At 41.0% G+C, this 19,665-nt stretch overlaps 1 protein-coding gene across 1 annotated transcript; it reads right to left on the bottom strand.

The window, feature by feature from the left end:
* Positions 1-7,779: 7,779 nt before the first annotated feature.
* ska3 (spindle and kinetochore associated complex subunit 3) lies at positions 7,780-11,846 on the bottom strand. The gene is made up of 11 exons (XM_069663679.1): positions 11,655-11,846; positions 11,494-11,555; positions 10,731-10,902; positions 10,096-10,546; positions 9,889-9,950; positions 9,562-9,761; positions 9,224-9,430; positions 8,729-8,917; positions 8,550-8,629; positions 8,288-8,427; positions 7,780-8,194 (listed from the first exon to the last, which is right to left on the bottom strand). Exons 1-11 carry the CDS (start codon positions 11,773-11,775, stop codon positions 8,037-8,039), a joined length of 1,842 nt encoding a protein of 613 aa, XP_069519780.1. The 5' UTR covers positions 11,776-11,846; the 3' UTR covers positions 7,780-8,036.
* Positions 11,847-19,665: the final 7,819 nt, after the last annotated feature.

Here is a 19,665-nt window from a genome sequence, read left to right as displayed (position 1 = left end):
AAAAAATATCAGGACATTACTCAGTCACTCCCCTCTGGCCTTGGAAGGAATCTTTACCAATGAGTCAAAGGCTGTGAGTGAATCCGTGTGAATGCAAATAAGAGACTATTAACAATTATCACAATTTCAAACACATGGACAAAAGAGAAGACGGCGCATGCATTTGTAAAACTTAAATGCCTCTACTCACACACAGAAGCAGCGTTTAAGAAACACACACACATCTTCAGTATGGAGCAAGAATCAAAAAGGCTGCTGCATTTCCCGAACTTTAATTTTCCAGTCACAGAAGTGATAATGAAGAGAAACTAAACAGGAAATATAATGATGCTACACATCATGGACGCACATGCTCCACGAAGAATAAAATCAAACAGCATGACAATAGAAGTGTAATGAGAGCTGTGAGATAAACAGAGATATTATTGGTTATACAGAAAACATGTACACTTATCATTACCCAGTGGAAAAAACATCAATCTCCATCAAATTAAATATTTTCCTTCTGCTAAAACATTGCAGAAAGAGAGCTTTCACCAGCCTTCAGTCACAAAGGTTTTGCTATCATTACAAAATAATATTATTACAATCCTCTAGTTAAAGGGAAGTGATTGATTCTATTTCAGAAGCAGCAACAGCAATAAATAAAGTAGTAGTTGGTTTTAAGAAAGAGTCCAAGGAATATGTTGTCAGAGTACCATCACTCTTCCTCCGACTTTCAAAGTCTAGCAAATGTTAACGCTTTCTTCTCCATCCATAGAACAAACAACTACTCAAGTTAACCAGTTTACAGAGCGGTGTGGAGAGTCAGGGACCGAGTTTCTGAAAGGAAGCATGTCTGCAGATAAAAGTTCACTTGATGAAGTTTTTTCAATTTTCAAACATTTATTTACCAGTATTGGTTGTTAAAATTGTACAAGTTTCATAGCTAGTTTGCAATACCTGCAAAGGCATAGAACAGAAAACCTAAATGTAATAGCTCGTAGTTCTTCCAGGAAACTAGCTACATCAAGTGGTGGCGCTCATTCTGGAGGGAAAACAGATTTCAAAGCTGTGACCCAGAGAAACAGAGATTTTCGACTTGGATTGATAGAGATTAATCTGAATTGGACCCGGATTATTGGAAGTGTTCTGGTTTCTGTAGTCCAAGTAGTATTGACCGATCCAGACGAGCAGGCTTTGGTGGCATGCAGGAAAAACAGTCCTTTTGGAGAGCAAACGCAACGCAATCTGCCAAAATACCTTACGGAAATCCATCAGCGCTCATCTGAAGACAATTTAGCTTTTAATGAATCTCGAAAAACAAACATCTGCATGCATGTGCAGCTAGTCCGCTCTTGACATCGTATCTCCACTCCATTCAGGCTCGTCCTGTTGTTAGCCGGACTGTATATAATGTAGAGCACGGAAAAGGAAGTCTTGACAGGAAGTCCTTCATTGCTAACTGCTGGCTATAATGGAAGTCCCGAAAAGTGGTCCGTCGCTCACAGAAGCCATTCAACTATGGCTGATGGGATTCCAGATTTGATAGAGATAAACTTGACCATTTTTTTACATTAGCAGCTATAACAAAGTGCCACCCCACCAACAAGAAAGTAAGAAAAAAAGACATCACAGGTACAGAGAAGAACAGTTTGATGTGCTGAAAGTTGAGTGTTCATTTTGTGCACATACAACACAACAGTTCAGGAAAGACACATGGAAGAAAGCATCCAGCAGAAAACAGAAGGTACACTCCACTTTGGGCTACCATAACTCGCCTATCCTAACCACACACCGTCGGCTTATGAAGCAACACCTTTTAAAGCCACGCAAAAAAACGGAGCCAGTTTTTTTAGTATAGTCTCTGTTGATGAAAAGTGTCCCATCTTGTGGAAAACCTCCCTCCAGTTGACTTTAATCGCCAAGCACAAGAACCACTTCTGTAACATTTAACCATCTCGGTTATCATCTATAAATACTTGACATCATTTTGGATTTAAACACATTAAACGGAAGGAGAGAAATATTATGAAACCTAAAAATGAATGGGAACATTTTTCACTGTAAACACACTAAGTGAATAATCATAAGAGATGCTTTGTTAATGTTGGAGTACAGGCTGTTTGTGATTGTTTAGCTTAGCAACCAAACCAGAAACAAGTCTAAACTTTGCAGACTGAATGATGCAAAAATAAATATTTGTATAAAGCTCAGGCTGATTGTTAAATGAAAACCAGCTTTACAAACTAAGGCACCAGCAACGCAGGACAGCAAAGGACTCAATCAGCGAGTGACTCTGAAATCAAAATGAGATGTTTTCTTCAAGTGTTCTAGTTCTAAACAGATTCTTCAGTTTGTGTAACTACATTACCAGCTTAAATTTAACTATCAAAAACATTAAAGATGCATTCTAATAGCTGGGTAAAGTTTTTTTAAAGTAGCCTCCAGCGTTTCACAACAAACAGAAACCTCTCTGTGGTGCCTAATCACGGCCTAAAACAGTTACAATCAATTAGCACAGAATATATCGAACAAAGCAGACGAGAATTAAACCGTCACAGATTAGATGTACATTTCTCAAGTGCCTAAGCACACGTGCTAAGCTAAACAAAGTGTTAATTAAATCTCCTCAATACTCTGGTTGCCTTTGGGAATTTTTTAACGCATGTCTTTCATTCACTGCCAATGACGCTTTGATTCAGTGTGACCGTAGAGAATCGCAGAGGCATTTAAAAGGAGAATGGCGCTTCATTTTAGTACACAAACGCCTGCTTATGAGGTTTTTTTTCTTTGAGAAGTGCCAGCAGCAAGATGTTATGAGTTTGTCCTGGGCTGTTATGTGATGTTAGACCTACTTTAGTTAAAATGAATCCAAAAAGATGGAAAAACTGTATTTTTTCAGCCAATCTTTTAGAAATGTAAAGCTTTCTTTCAATTAAGTCGACTGAGATGAAACACTTAAAAAAATGCAGCATGCACAAGTGTGTTTAAACACTGTTGTCACCTGGTAAATACTAACCTCATTGTGTCCACTGAGTGGACAAGCATCCACCCGACCTAACACTCTATCAGTGCTGTATTGTCGTTGATCTGTGGTGATAAGTGTTTAACTTTTTGGTCCACTAAAGTTATTTTGTCTCCAACAATTTAAGGTTTTTCAAGGAAACCTATAAAGCCTTCTTTAAGGAGATACCTCCATGCTGTTTGCTTCTCAAAGATGTGTGGCCAACCAGGAAGCTATCCTGCAAATAAGCTGTGTGTTTCTACAACGCCAGAGAGAACATCAGATAAACACAAGAATCTGGCTATGTGGTACTAAGTTGGTCTGTGGACAGTATGCTTATATGTGCTGACACGGAGCAGATATTCTATTCCAGTGCAAGTCTTTTTAATGTCTTTTTAATGGTCTCAAAATTATCATCAAGTCTCCTTCAGTGCAGAATATTTGTGAATTATGGGCCATATAAAATAAAATAGACAATAAAGCAGCTTTAACGCAATGCTACCTGTTAGCCTTTTAATAGAGGCGAGTCAATTTGATCCATCCTTTCATCCAAAGATGACCACTGCAGGCTCTAAAAAAAAACAAAGATGGCCTCCACCAAAATGCAAAACCCAATGCTTCAAAAAGGTTGTACATAAAGCAATGGGTGACGTCGCCATGGCTTCGTCCAGTTCTTTGTGGAAAACTCGCAGAAATACCTGCAAAATCCTCACCAACCATGAAAACTCTTATCTACCAGTTCATCAGCATGCATGCCTGTTGTGTGTCTTTTTGTATCGTGTGCACTGCTTTTGATTTATAAGCAGGGAGGCGACAAAGCAGCTGGTTTAGCAGATAAAAATCTTTTCTGCAACAGATGGAGGACGTAATCAGTGAAGTCAGCGGCTGCTGTGTTTGTTTGGGATGAAAAAACGTGCAGACTCTTCAGTCACCTCAGGATTTGCAGTTCGCTACATAAGATGCATTTAAAGGGTGCATTTTTACTGACACTGTTCTCACTCAACGCCTATATGAAAAAAATAATATCCTTTGCAAGCCCGCCGTTCTTTGAGTTGCATAACTTAATGACATCATATCTTAGCAATGTTGTTTCTGGATTGAGGAGACGTGTTCTTATCTGTAAGTACAGACCGGCTTAGATAACAGGAAGTCGCATACGCTGAAAGTGTAAATTAAAGCAGATGAGAGCATAAATCAATTCTCTGTAGTAATCACGAAGTGTTGACACAGGGATGTAGTGTGAAAACATGGAACAAGGTCCAAAGCAGTAAAGGGATTTCAAGCGCCACACCAGCATTAAGGAATACTAGGAATTTCCGTCGGAATCACTCTAGTGGAGCAGCAGAGATGCACAGGTTGTTTAAGGCACAGGCGACTTGCACAATCTTATCAAAGGTGGAGAGGTTTGACGAGCGCTCTGAGGCTGTGGTGAAGGGGCTTTCGACGGGGCCTGTGAGCATGGCGTACCTTTGCTTCACCATCGAGATCACCCGCTCCACATGCCTCTGCACACTCAGAGTCTCAGTGGAAGTATTAGCCAGAGGTGACCCCTCTGAGCCCCCGTAGTTGCCAGCAACTTTAAAGAGTGCTCCTCTGGCGGCCACAGAATCTGCGATGTCTAGATCGCGGTTTGCCAGTACGACATCTCCTGGAAGAAGCTTACACAAGAATCCACAACCTTCAGCCAGGCTTTTATCGCCGACGTTTCCCAGAACGCCCCTGGAGACGAAGGTGACAACGCCCTGCGGAGCCACACCAATCAGATACTTTAACACATTATAGCTCGTTCCCACCCCTTGCTGTTGTTGTTGTTGGTTGCCCCTGGAAACAGGCTCCTCAAAGGGCACTGTGAAACAGTCTATGATGACAGCACAGTCAGGGTGGGAGGCACGAAGAGCCGCAGGCAGGTTCTTCCTGAGCTCGGCTCTTGATGGCCAGAAAACGGCTGTCGGCACCAGAGTGGAGGACATGATGTTGACCATCTGATGAACTGTTCTGGTTACCGTGCCGACTTTTACTCCAAAGCGGTAAGCCAGGTCTTGGTTGCGGAGGTCCAGGCGGAGTCGCATCAGCGTCAGCAGCAGCTGCTGGAACTTGGAGAGCTTTACGTTTTTCATCCCGTCCATGTGAGGTACAAGCAGCCACATGACCGTCTCTAGGACAAAAAAGTTTGGTAAACCAGTATAAAACTTGACTTTCTCTGCATCGTTCCTCAAGGAGCTCTCCGAGAGCGACATCCTCTCCACAGACTCCCTGAGGGCCTGGTTCTCCTTCTTCAGGGCTGCCAGGAGGTCGTCAAAGTTTGCTGTTGCATCCGATGCCTGAGAAAACTTTCCTTTCTTACTGTCACTGATAAATTCTTCATCATCGTCGTCGTCTTCATCAGTGCTGAGAGAAGAGGAAGCACTTTCCTCCACATTAGCCTCCTGCTCCCTCTCCTCAGGATGCTCCTCCTGGACCCGTTCCCCCACCACAGACCCACCCTGACCCTGCAGGAACAACAGGGCGTTGGCCGCCTCCACACGAGCCTCCTGCTTGTCAAGGACCTCCAAGGCACCTGGCTCTTTCATCTCTGGGGATGAGGGAGCTGATGTGAACACAGAGGGAACATAATCTGGGGAACGTGGATTCTTCACCTGTTTACCTGCATGACAAAAAATATATAGTAAGTGGGGAGATAATGATATATCTACAAAATTAAATTGTCTGTTTATGGCACATCCCCAAACAACAGTCAGTCGAGTTAGAGGACAAATGCAGGTGGGCAAGCAGCCATGTTCTTTCTACCGCCTGAGCTGGTACATTGTCCCACCCAAGAAGAGCAAAGCGAGCAGTTTGACAACAGCTGAAAGGGCTACAGATTATGAGGTTTAGGATCTGTCTAATGAGGGTTTTGTTGTGTGACAATTTAGAGGCCATTCTAATTTAAAATTAGGGCTCCACTTATGATCACTTGCACCTACATGATTTTGCACAAAAAATGGTGACAGTGTACTGATGAAACACACAGTACTGTGCCGTTGAGCTAATTATAGCCAAAGCATAACCAACTTATCTTATTTTTGAAATACTTAATACTTAACTTGGGGAAAATGATGATTAAAAACATCTTTATATAATTAATTTTAAGCAAGTGCATTAATGAAAGTAAAAAAGTTTTTTAACAATAACTTGTTTTCAAAAACCAGCATGGAAAACACTGAAAACACCAGCCAAAGTAAAGTACGGTACAACTAGATGCAAAAGATTCAGTCAAGTCTGAGCAATTCATATTACTTTTACTATAAGTAGAGATGCTTTTGGCAAATCAAAAGATATATTAATTGATCGATTACGACCATAACATGATGATTTAGATTATGAATGACAATGCAAATATTTTCTTGACAGTTTACTCATTGTAACGTTACATGGTCTACATATGGCACCTTTTTTGAAAAAAAATATCAAAACATAACTACATAGACAAAAAAATAAAGCACTGACATCAAAACTAAAGAGAAAGCATTTTAAATATGTCAGAGGATATATCACTGTGTTTAATTCAAGCACTATAATCCGACCAAAACAAGAAGTACTGTACTTTCTGTACGTTGTACCGCATTCATACCTGAGATGAAGTGAGTACTACACAGCCGACTGCCGTCGTTAGGCACCCAGCCCTCACGGTTCACAGCAGCTATCCAGCGCTGCTTCCTCTCGGGGTCCCGGGGGAAGCGGTAGAAAGATAAGCTGGTGCCCGGTGTCCTTCTGTTCCTACAGCCGGCCACCACACATGTGTGAACCATAGTAAGGCCACGGAGAAGCGTGGAGGTGTGCGCTGCTATTTGTTGGGTGTTTTGACTCCCAAAATGGTGGTCGACCAGAGGATGAAAAAACTGTTGTGGCGTCATCAACGGTCGTACGCATTCAACGATCTGATTGGATGATCTCGAGGTGACGTAACTGAAATGCGATTCTTGCTCGCGCGGTGCTGCAGTGATGCTAACGGTCAGACGTTAGCAGATCAATCCACGTACTGTGAATACCCAGGAGTCAAATAAAAGGAATTTAACAATAAAAAGCATTTAGAGAAAAAAGTTGAAGTAGCGTTTATCTGGCTGGCGTAACGTTGAGCTATGTGGTGGCTACTTTAACCAACTTCGTATATCATATATGCCATGGTTCGAAAAATGTCCCACTGCTACAATTTAACATACATACCGAAAATCTCTGCTTGCAATAATCAGCATTGATCACTCAGTCAGCTTAAATGCTGTGCAAGGAGAGCTGGTTTATTTCCCCCTTTTTGCAGCCATATAATCACAAAAAACCTAACACAAAATAAACAGCCAAAACAACAGAGGAAGACTTGATAAAAGCTGAAGTTGATAAAACAATGTAATCGCCAGATCCAATTAAAAGCTGTTCAGGAGCTTTCCAATGTATCATGATCTGAACAGAGCCCAGTTGTAATGCTGTTTTTTTTCAAGCACTTTAAAGGACTTGTCATTTTGTTCATCTTTTAAGAGCCACTGGACTATTTAAGGTGTATCTGAGCATCAGAGTCCTATAGGAAACCCATACGACAGACATTTTCATATCGTTTTGACGATATACATTGTCATTTTGCCCAGCCCTAACAGGGGCCTAACTGGTCATTTGAATCAGAGAAATTTTGTATTTTAGCCTTAATTATTAATGCTGTAGATAAAAGTTGAGTCTGTCATCTTATATCCACCGTTAGTTATTTTTTAAAGTTAATAAAAGAGATTATTTCTATAATTGGAGCAGTAATATGTTATTTTATTATTTACAAGTCAGTATAAAACTACAAAGAAGCAACAGAAGTCTAAGTTATTGACTAGCCACACATCCCAAATATTTACAATCCATATTCCAAAGATTAAAAAGTCGTTCATTAGTCCTTATTTCTTTTGTGAAGCATTTCTTTTCAGGTAGTGAAATTTTATAGAAGCATAAGAGGCAGCCAGAGACCAGCATCTCTTTAACAGTTCTTTGTGAGTGAAGATGAGAGTACATTTGGTTGTGTAATGTATCCAAGCAACCTTTAGTTGTGTGTGATCAGTTTGTACACTGATGTGTTTCTGGCTCCTCCTACATGTTTCAGCCTCTTGAGCTCGGTGAGACAGAGGATGTATACAGGGGTCCTGGTTCCAACATTGGTAATCTTCCTCAGCTCCTCCATCTGAAACTCTGTCTTTTCTCCTGCAGAGGGCACCAAAGAACAATGAATGGTTATACGCATCAAACCGCTGCAAGTCCCAAAACTTTCATTTATTGATCATAAGTTGTACTGACCTCGACACTCATCTGCATATTGGTTGATGCTTTGGACGGCCTGGTTGAGGCTGTGAAGAGTCATCTGCCTCAGGTAGCTCGGTAAACTCTGGAACTCGCTCTCTGACACCGAAGACAGACTCAGAGCTTTGGGACGAGGACTGAATGAAGAGGACATATTATAATTAAATCTTACCAAAGGCATCAGTGACATCAGAAAAGCTTAAATAAATGCATCAAGAAGGATGGAATTTGACATACTGCAACTGGTTTTGTGAGTTACCTGGTTTTATCTTTTTCCGACCTGACATTTGGGTTCACAACCGCCATGGCAGTCTTCTTCGTCTGAGCTGCAGACAACAGCTTCAAAATAAAATAAAAATCTTAATCTACACAATGTCTGTAATAAAACACAGCAGCAGGTTTGGCTGTACAATCGACTGTTAAAGGGAATAAACATACTTTACAGATGTCTTGTGTAACAGAGCTGAGGTCTGGCATCTCCGGGGTGCTGGGCTCTTGGTAGTCCATCCTGATGCGAGGCGTCCCCAGGCTGAACTCTTGGGTGGGTCCGTCCAGCTCCAGACTGTTGACAGTGGGCTTGGTCACCTTTTTATGCTCACTTATCGTCTTCTGCATTTTTGCACTTCTCTGGAGGTAAACACGAGACAGATAAAAAAAAAATCAGGCAAACATTAAAGCTATCTTCAAGTATGGAGTCCATATTTCATTGCAAAACCATCATTGACATGGCCACTTTGTTGCCCAATGTAATGTAAAGCACCTTTTCAGCAACTGGTAAAATATCTTGTCAGTAAACAATGACAACAAATACATATCCAGAATACCTCAAATTAAATTAAATAACTGTAAACCCAAGGTAACCACACTGCGCACACTTGGGATCCAGCAGTCAGTGTGACCTGTGGCTAAAAATTAACTTTCTTTTGGTCTTACAGTTTGCAAAGTATTTCCTAAAAGAGACTCCAGGTTCGGCATCTCTGGCATCTGCTTTTCCTCTGCACCCACAATGGATATCTCTGGAACATTGTATTCCCAGTTGCGTTTGGAGCCGGTTGCTCTGTTAGGAGGAGTTGTTAGAAGTTCGAAGGTGTGGCTGTCGTCATCTGCTTGCATGTGGATGGGTTCAATCTGCCGTGCACTCTGAGAACACATACAGACAGGCACAAACTCTGAGCTGGAGACTGGATGAGGATATTTTTATTACACTATTATAGGCTACAACTATTTTGAAGACAGTTAAATATTTAGAAAATATTATCAATTCTTTTTACCTTTTTGTTGCTGGCAAGTCGGTTCATGTATGGGGTTTGAAACGCTGGCACCTCTGGGGTGGTAGGGAGGATTTCAGGACGGGCGGGGGACTCTGGGTCAGCACTGCCTTGAGCAGACGGGGTGCAGTGACTGTTTGTCTTTTTGATCTTGAATCCCAGGGTGCTAAATACAGGTGGCTCTGGGGACTCCAGCTTGTTTGCTAAAGGCATCAAGAACAATGTCATACAAATGTGATACCCTCGATAGGAAATACAGACGGTAAGCTCAGTCAAAGATAATAGTTAAGGTAAGGTGGTTAGAAGGAAGAAGATGTAAAAGTTTCCTACCTTTTGTCTGCAAACTTTCCATCAGAGAGTTCGCTGGCGGTGCAGGTATGTCTTGTAATGGTCTGTTAAAGAGGAGGACATTCAAAAAGCAGTAATAAGCAGTGACGATAAACTCTAGCAGTATTCCTGATAATCCTCTGTGTTGCCAGTAGAGGTCAATAAAAGTCAACACTGTAACATGATCTAATGCTCATTATCTCTCTGTACCTTTGGGGCTTTGTTATGTTCTTCCGGGACAGATCCATGGTGAAGTCATTGTTCAGACACATGGTGTGCTCTGAAATGCCAAAGTCATGCATCTGTGGTGTCTGTAGCTCATCGTCATCCATCCGCAGGGCACATTTAGGAGTTAAGGGCATTGGTGGAGGTGCAGGCGTGCTGAGTGTGGGGTGAGGGAGGCTCATCTCTGGCATAGGGGGCACTTCAGCGCACCACTCCGTCCCAGCCAGCGCTCTCTTTAGCTGCATCTCAGACAGGCCAAAGTCAGAGAGCTGCGGGGTTCGCAGCACACCAGGGAGAGGTGGAGGTCCAGCATTCGATGGCGATGCAGAGTGATCACCTCCAGCCACCTCCTGGCTTCCTTCTTCTCCTTCTGCTGAGTTAGGTTCATCCTCCTCTCCTACTTCATCTTCGGCCTCTGACTCCTGACATTTGGCCTCTGTGAAAGACATTTTGAGTTCATCTTGTGTCCTCTTATTTAGGAACCATAGATGAAATAACTGTCCATGCACTGCAGTAAATCAGTTAATATAAATGTATCCATAAACTTTACAGACAAAATTACTTTCACAACAGGTTAATTACGTTTGACCCCCACCATTACAGCTGCAGACATTACTTACTGGTTGGTTTCTGGGTGTCTCTGGGAGCTTGGTATCCGTACTTTTCCCAGTGTCCTTTTAGTGTCTGGATGTCCTGAGTGACCCTCTGCTCCATCACTCTACAGGCCTTAATGAAGCTGCTCACCTCGTTCTCCTGGGCTTTCTGCTGAGCCAACTGTCCCTGGATCTGCCCCTGTATGAGGACAGAGTGGATTAGATCAGTAGGCTGCTCTCAAATATTATCAGACCCACAGATTTATATAGTATTTAAAGACATAATTAACTTCACTAAACTAGTGTGTTACAAACATAGTACAGTGTGTTGTGAACAGGCTGAAAAAACATTCACATTCTTTATAAACGCTTAATTATACAAAATGTGAATTAGTATAATACTATTTTGATTTCTGCTGCAGAAATTGCAGTCCATACCAAACCCCATTTAAAAATCTGTATATTTTGTGTTTCATGCAATGATCTTACTAAAGACCTTATGGTAGACGTTAGGGTGGAAGCTAGTTAATCTGATTATTCTAGTAAAATGTCGGCTTTAATTGTCAAGAGTGTTTGAATCCACCAACTGCCACAACCCTCATGTTAACATACAGTAATTAAAAATACAACTACACAAAATAACAGCAAATGTAACATTATGAACACTGTAGTGTTAAGTGTATTCTCACTAAGTATCGATCAATAAAATGTACCCGTTTTACTGTTCAGTTAAAGGAAGCTTAAAATGTCAGAAAAATGACTAGGGTTTGGTATAGTTTTCCTACCGTACCTTTAGGTTCCCGACGTCACAATTCACTTCGTGATAAGCTCGCATCGCTCTCACTGTGGTTTCTGAAATAAGAAGAACCTCGTATTGACATATACACACAAATTAAATGTTTTATACTTTAGAGGGGGCGAAAAATAGTCTTGCTTGTCCGTGTCACTCACCGCTGTCATCATCGTCGTCGTTATTACGGTTTTCAAAGTCTTGCTGTAGCTTGGTAGTTTCTGATTCCAGAGTCACCGCCAGCTTTCTCAGCTTGGTGAAGAACCGTGCCGTCGGGTCCATTTTCAGATAAGTGTCTAAATTATGTAAATATGCATTCAAACCAATTCCTTCAGGTACACCACTGAACGGGCGGTTTGTTTATCTTCTGTCCGTTCTCTCCTCTGGAAAAAAACTTTTCGATTTTGGCGCCTCTTCCGGCTCCAACCGGAAGCTGCTTCTTCTTCTTGGGTTTTAGGTGTTCGTCTTCCTTTATTGTTTATTTGGCGCCCCCGTCTTTACGTTAGCTTTTTTATTTCACAAAACAAAAATGTTTGAGATAAAGTATCGTTTCTTACAACGTGCTGTTTCACTTTAATTAGTTTACAGTTTTAACGACTTATTGTGGATTATTTAAAAGACACAAAGAAGATGTGCGTTCTTGCAATCATCACCTTTTGTGTTTCTGCAGAATGCAGACTTCAATGCAAATAATTAGAATTTTAGTGCAGTTTGATCATATCTGGAATTTTCAGGGGCCCTAATATTGGTTAATACTAATATAGTTTACCTCCATTTTAAATGCAGGTTTTTGTTTGAAAAATAACAAGGAAAGGTATTCCTTATTTTAGGTGAAACAAAGAGGCCCTACCAGAAGATGGAGCTGTTGGTCAGTTCTACAGAGGTCAGATAAACTGACCTCTGTTCAGGTTAAGATTTGCTATGCTTTGATCTGCAATTAATATTCCCTAATCTCAGCTCAAATTGTCTCTAGTCAGTTGACATTGTTAAGAATTTAGGTGCCGCCAGGTTTTGGCAAGGAAGAAGAATGTGTGGACAAACAATGACTCTTGAATCTTGATTCTGCTGCATTAACTTTGTTTTAAATTAACATTCTTAAGCCTTTCAATTTTAAAGGAGTGCAATGCTAGATAGGCAAAGTACAATCTTGGTGATATGGTTATTATATAGAGAGAGAATTGAGTGGAGTAAAAAGCGATAACAAAATGGGGGGTTTTTTTCTGTTTACCTCTGTTTCATCTGGCTATATTTAATGGTAATAAAAAAAAATACCTTTTCAATTTTGAACAAGAAAAATCGACCTGTTTTCCAGGTGGACAACCTATATGATGACACCATTTCTAAATCAACCCAAGCAAAGTTTCTATGTATTATGTTAATTCAATAAGTTTGACATCGTTAAACATGCTGTGATCGGTCCTTATCTACTGATTATTTTGCTGATACATCAGTGGGCCTCTTATTCTCACTTACTACATTTGCCCCAAAAAGTATGAACAGTTGAATCTTTTATTCATTCTCCTGATGCAAAAATTTTGTTAGAATTAAAGATTGATGCCATGCTAGTTTGTTCTGAGCACCTAGTGTGAGTGGAAAACTCTCCCTTCAACACTCCAGATTACACTGTTCTGCTCAGCAATAAATGCGGTGGTTTTATAAACATGATGAAAGGCTCTGAAGGCACAGCTGACCTTGAGGAATAACACGCTCTCCGTCAGGTTTCACAAAATGATGCGTGACTGTGGCTGAACTCATCATGCTAAGCGTGTTATGTAAATGTAGATATGTGACCAGATGTATGACTGGAGCATCTGGGTGGTTCCACCAGACTAAGCACAAACAGGCTTAAGCCTTTTATTTGCTGTTTTATTATTTAAAATTTTGAATAGGAACTGCTGGCGCTTCACACAGTGTTTATCTGTGCTAGTACAGGGAGAAACATAACACATCCTCCTGGGTCATTCAGGTTAAGTGTGTTGAATGTTTTCATTCGCAAACATGGCTAACTTTATGCACAAACAGCTGACATTCAGGGGAAAGATGGAACAGCAGGGTGAAAGTTTCTGATAGATTTTCAAGTTTTCTCATTAACACTTTTAAAAACGGTTTGAAAACACAAGATGTACCATGGAGCATCATAAGTAGGACGCAATTATGATGGAGAAGCAAACTTCTAGCAACACAGTACCTTTATACACACTTAAGATTTTAGGAACCACTGTCCTTTAAATGCATCAAATGAAACGAAATCATATATCTTAATAAATGTAAGTGTTTTAATTCTGACAAACAACTTAATTTGAGCAGTGCATGAATAGTAAAGTGTTGGTGTGATTATAGCTTTAATCGCAGAGAAAATTATCTTTCAGCAGCTGTGAATGTAATGCAACATGAAAACAAAGGACTCAGAAACAAAATGAGCAGAAAGAGACGTGAAACGACTACAAAATGAGCAAAATTAAACTACAAATAGACACAAAATGAGCCCAATGCAAAATGCAGAAAAACAGCACAAAGACACAAAATAACCACAAAGCATAATCAACAATCACAAAGAGGCACAAATTAACAAGAGAGAGATGCTAAACAACCACAAAGACAAAATCAAACTTCATAGTTTGTGTGTCTTAAGTCAAACGTCATCATTGCCGTGGATAGGGAGAGAGTGGGAGGGGCTTAATGTGGCCCAGGACAAACGTGTGTACACACTGCCAGACGTATGTGGATAAATGCGTCCCAGACCACCTCCGTACGTGGTGAGCGATTGGATCTGAAAGCGTCCTCAATCCGTCTTGGATGTGTTCACACCTGTACGAGGGAGGACATCTACTGGACCCATTCCAAAAGTTAGGAGTCATTTCGACACCCAAATTTGTAAAAAAAAAAAAAAAAAAAAGGGCCCAGGTTTAAAAAAACCCAAAATACTTCTCCTTTAAGGCTGTACACTTGTGATCCGATCGCGAAAACCACATGTTAATACCAGGTTTAGACTATTTGGAGTGCTAAATACCAGCTTTTTAGTAATATAATTTGACCTTTGACCCCTTTAACTTAAGAGAAACTAATCTTAACCCTGCTTGTTTCAGGAGACAGACTTCACCAAGAAGGAGATGGATGTTTTCCAGCAGTACGTACACGACTACCGTCTGGAGAGGCAGCTGACAGCTCTCCACAACCGTCTGACACTGAGATGCAACCTAAGCACTGTGAGCTGACAGAGTTCTGTGTCAAGGTTGCTGAAGGTGTAGGTCGGGTCTTTGTGTTCAAATTGTCTCCCTGAGGGCGTCATTAAAGTTTCATTTTCTCTTATTTTACAAGTCATTATACAGAAGCACGCACCCCTGCTTAACCGCAGCCGGGGGAGGTCTGAGGTGACACAGCAATCTAACATCCTCCTGTGCAGAAACGTACACACACACAGAGAAAGAAAAAGTAACACAAAGGAGAAGGAGAAGTCGTTTTCACAAACACTGAAAACCACAACTGAAGTGCAACTGACGTGTCATTATATATTCTTCATAACATCAGAGCCAAGATTTACGAGTAATTAATTTAGAAGTCTGTTCATTAAAATAATGCAAATAGAGTTGATCTCCCCGAGGACAAGTTTGTAAGAAGAAAAATCAGCGAGCATCTCAGCTGTACGGGATTAAATATTCAGCTTCCAGACCAAAAAGATACATTTGACAGAAAAACATTGGGATCCCGTGGGGGGATGATGCAGGCTGCATCTATCTTTTGGTACGAAAATAGACTGAATATTTAATTTAGCAGAGCTGTGACCTTCTACTGTCTTTTACTTGTGAGCTGACTTGGCAAATTCCCTTTCTCATACACTGTGTGTGTACGGGAACAAACGGCTTTTTATCCACAAAGAGGAGCTACAACAGAGCGCTGGGACGGCTTTAAACTAAAAATTAAACTGAATAATGTGTTCTCTGTGAAACAATAATACAGAACTATACGTTTAAGCCACAAAGAAGTGCACATATTCCCCTTTTTGCATGGGGTTCAAAGAGTTTTCTTTCCTGTTTCTGGTCATTATTTCAAATTAAAAGTCATGTGTCAAGTAGTCCATCTGTCCAAACGCCCCTCAGCAAGACGTCCATAATGACTGTCCACTGTGAGAAGAAACAGAGCGAAAAATATGAATCTTTTAAACATATTTGCTTGCTTGACCTTTGTTTTACCCCTTTTTAAACTCTATATTGAAGATAGTGTTAAGGGCAGTTTAAATCATTAAACACCAGAGTCCCTCATCAAGGGGCTTTAGGGTGTGAGGGAGGCAGTCCTCGTGGATAAGCCTTATTGCTGAAGTAATTTCAGCCTGAAATTGCTGCTGAACGACTGATTTGTTTGTGTAACGCTCCTTTCAAGGACTTGTTTGCACGGCGTCGACCTGATTTGCATAAATGCACTGAGTGGTATACGAGCCGAGTGCTTCCGCTGAGGCGCGAGGAATGGCTTAATCTGCCCTCACTGTGCAGTCAGAGCCGATCACAGAGAAATGATACGATAATCAGTTTCACAGGCTAACTCGGTTTTGTGCAATGAGCTGAGAAATCTTTGGGTTAAGGCAGCAGTAAAGGCACAGCAACTTTTTAAACTAGTATCATTATCCCCGTTTAAATGATGTGTCCACATCATAGACTGAATATAAGAAGTGGACGCAGCCTCTTGGTTTCAGTTGTGAAGCCTATGCAGAGGAGTTTCTGGACTTTAGTGGTTGCAAACATAACCACTCAAATTCTTGGTTAATGTATTACCTCAGTCAACATTTACTCAACATGTTTAAGGTCTAAATTGCTTGTTTGAAGTCGTCTTTAATACAGCATGATGTATATTTGATATATTATGGTCACATTTGGAGTTAAATAGATAATAAAACAGGGTTTGCTTTTGGGCGTGGCTACCTGCGATTGGCCAGTTGATTGCAGTTGCTACCATTGCATCTTGACAAAGGCCTTATTAGGATCCACTAACAGTGTTTTTTTGCGCTGGCAACACCTATTTTCTATACATGTAGTTCAGGGTTTTCAGCACTCAGCATCCACAGCGCACTTCTCCCTCATCGACCAATCAAAATCAAGAAGGGGCGGGACTTCAGAGGTCAACTTTGTTGTTGTTCGAGAGTACAATTTCCAGGTGTAGAGCTGCTAACACCAGGACACGATTTACACTGTTGTCATGTTTTCTTTGTAAAATATCCTTGAATAAAAGTAATATTAAGCATACAGAGCAATTTAAAACAGAATTGATGATCACTACCGAGGGAAGCGGAAGTGCCACTAGAAAACTTCGTAACCTAGCAACAGTAAACGCTGGCGAGACGAGCTCTGAAATTGAGGTTGTGGGCACTGCCGACACAAAAAGTGGTGTTAGTGGACACTTAAGCTTTCAGTTAAAGTAAAACATACTCAACGGAGCCGACTGTTTTTTTCCCCATAAGAGCATTTTGGTGAAAGCTTACTTGAGATAAAATCAGCATTCAAATTAATATTACATTAACTTAACCTGTGACTGAAGAGTCAGAACTACTGAGGCCTTTCAACCAGGATAGAGACTTAATTCAGATCAACCCTCACGTCCAAATATGGTCACGTCTGGATCCAAAAAACAAAGATGGCGGCAAACTTCAAAAAACGGGTTTATACGCCAATGGGTGATGTCACTATGCCTACGTTTACTCCTTATATACAGTCCAGACTGGAGACCCTGACTATTTTGAGTCGAAGATCCACAAGACCCACAACTAGTCTATGCTATCCCCAACTGGGAGAAGACTCCAGGGGAGACCCAGAGCCCGCTGGAGGGATTATATATCGCAACTAGCCTGGGAACGCCTCGGGATCCCCCAGGAGGAGCTGGAAAATGGGGAGGGACGTCTGCCATCGCGACCCGACCCCGGATAAGCAGAGGAAAATGGATGGATGGACCCACAACTATATTTCTTAAGCATTCAAGAACTTCTTATATATGAAAATGTTTGTCCTGCCTGCTTCTCCTCTTCTGCTCGCACAAGAACAACCAAAAATAAATCAGACAAGTAAATCAGACAAAATCCATACACAAAACAAAAACAAAACTGAACTACAATAACTGTGTACCCAATTATTTTCATTCCTCTAAATCTGCTGAAAACATCCCCAACACAGGCTCCATGTGTGCACTACCATTGGATAACCTTGCATTGCTCTCTGTCTTTACAAAGAGTTTGTGACATCTGCTGGGTTTATTTTGAGGAAGGAGAGGAAGTCGGACAGTCCCACAGGGCCAAGTGTTCACTTTAGTTTAAGAGAATGAGCCAAAACAGTCTTAGCCAGCCTCTCTCCTTCTGTAATGATGAGATTTGGAAACACTTGTATGTTCTGTGTGGTCTGCAAAATCCTAGATGGTTAGTGTGCTGCTAGAGACAATACAGCATTATATCCTCCTTTCCAACTCCATTACAAACATACAACAAACACACAGCTCCAACCAAGGCGTCCTCCATCTTGTTGTTGTTGTTTTTCTTGAATGCAAATGGATAAAAAGTTCAGAATTAATGTATTTTTTGGGTGCAACTCCAAAGTAGGCAGGTTCCCTTTACCAGGAGGCTGTGCAGACGGAGGAGGATGTTCAGCAGCAGCTCCACGAGACTGTGCAAAGCCATGCAACCCCTGAGGAGGCAGCAGCAAACACTCTGAAGACCCCCGATGGGAACTATGACGGGCTTCTTTGAGGTGATGCTCCAACCGGCTATGGGAAGTTGAGAAGGATGAGGAGATGTCCAAAGAAAAGGACAGCCCTCATTCACATGGAAGCTGGTGTGTCCGTCCACATGGTGCAACATCCCCTTAACCAACCTCCAATTAAATCTATGAGTAAAAACACCGGCTCGCCTCGGGGCATCGCGTGTGTGTTTTGATGAGAGAAAGGGAGCGAAAACGTCCTGCTGTTCCCTCACACAGCTGTTTCATAAGCATATTACAGGATTGGCTTTATTTTTGTTGATTTCACAGTGGAATTAACATGTCTTGTGTAATAATAGTAAAAAAAAAAAACTAACTTTCCCCCTTATTTTGAAGCTGAATTCAAGTTTATATAAGCGTGGGTCGTATCCAAGCCATGGTGGAGAAGTTTGCTTTGATGTAAGCAATGTTTGCTGGTTCCTAGATCTGAGAAACTTTCTTGATGAATACATTGTTGTTTTTCAGATGGTTAAAAGCAGGAGGGCAGAAGAGCACTGAAATATTCTACTCAAGTAGAAGTACTGTTACTTGACTGAAATTGTACTCAAGTAAAAAGTAAAAAGTAGCTCACAGTATTTAAAGTAAAAGTTACTTAGTTACTTTCCCGCCCCGCTGATTTTTATCATAAACTAATTTTGCCAACCGTACACATGCATCCTATGCAAATGAAATAAAATGAAACTTTGTTATTCAAACCTGCGATGTATGTTTACATGCTTTGGCGAGAGATGGACCTTTCATTAAAGAGTAAGATCCTTTGCTTAACCAGAAACAGCAGCTCTCTTCAAACCCACCAGACTCCACTGACTAAAACATTTTACCTTGCATAACACTGGAGTTGCTGACGGTCTACCGCTGCCTAGATCAGTTAGTTTGTTAGTGTTATTGTGTGGTGTTTTAAAGGGTTAGGGTTTCAGTTCCAAACTAAGGAGGCAGCAGTAGACCAGCAAGTCTTGTAGTGTGCAAGTAAAATCACTGTTTTTGTTAATGGAGTCTGGTGGCTTTGAAGAGAGCGACTGATAACGGCTGTTTCTGGTTAAACCTTAAACTTCCTTCAGTCTGTGTCAAAGGTGGTGTTTCCTCGGAACTCTTTTCTGTCCCATGGTTCACTCACGTTATTCGTCCAGCTCTCTGTCTTGACTTTGGACTCAGTGAAAATCAACCGGCACCGCTGTTTGGACGCGATGCATAACACTTTGATCTGATTGGCCTGTTTTTGATGCGATGCATTTGTTTGGTGTCTGGTCCAAATCAGTTTTTCTTTCTAGCTCATAATATGCTTACATAAATATTGTACTCAGTAACAGATGTACAAATGTAATGAATTACTTTACTTCATTTAAAACATGCTTAAGTAAAATTACTGACTTTGATTAATACTCCCGTTAAAAGAATAAAAATAAAGCCCACATTTGAAACCAGAGTTTCCCTTTATGTTTGC

Source organism: Semicossyphus pulcher, unplaced genomic scaffold, assembly GCF_022749685.1.
Source record: "Semicossyphus pulcher isolate SPU_LCO1_2020_fin unplaced genomic scaffold, fSemPul1.0.p SCAF_15, whole genome shotgun sequence".
Taxonomy (NCBI): domain Eukaryota; kingdom Metazoa; phylum Chordata; class Actinopteri; order Labriformes; family Labridae; genus Semicossyphus; species Semicossyphus pulcher.
Note: the sequence above shows the minus strand (reverse complement) of the source record. Positions and strands in the feature narration are given on the sequence as shown.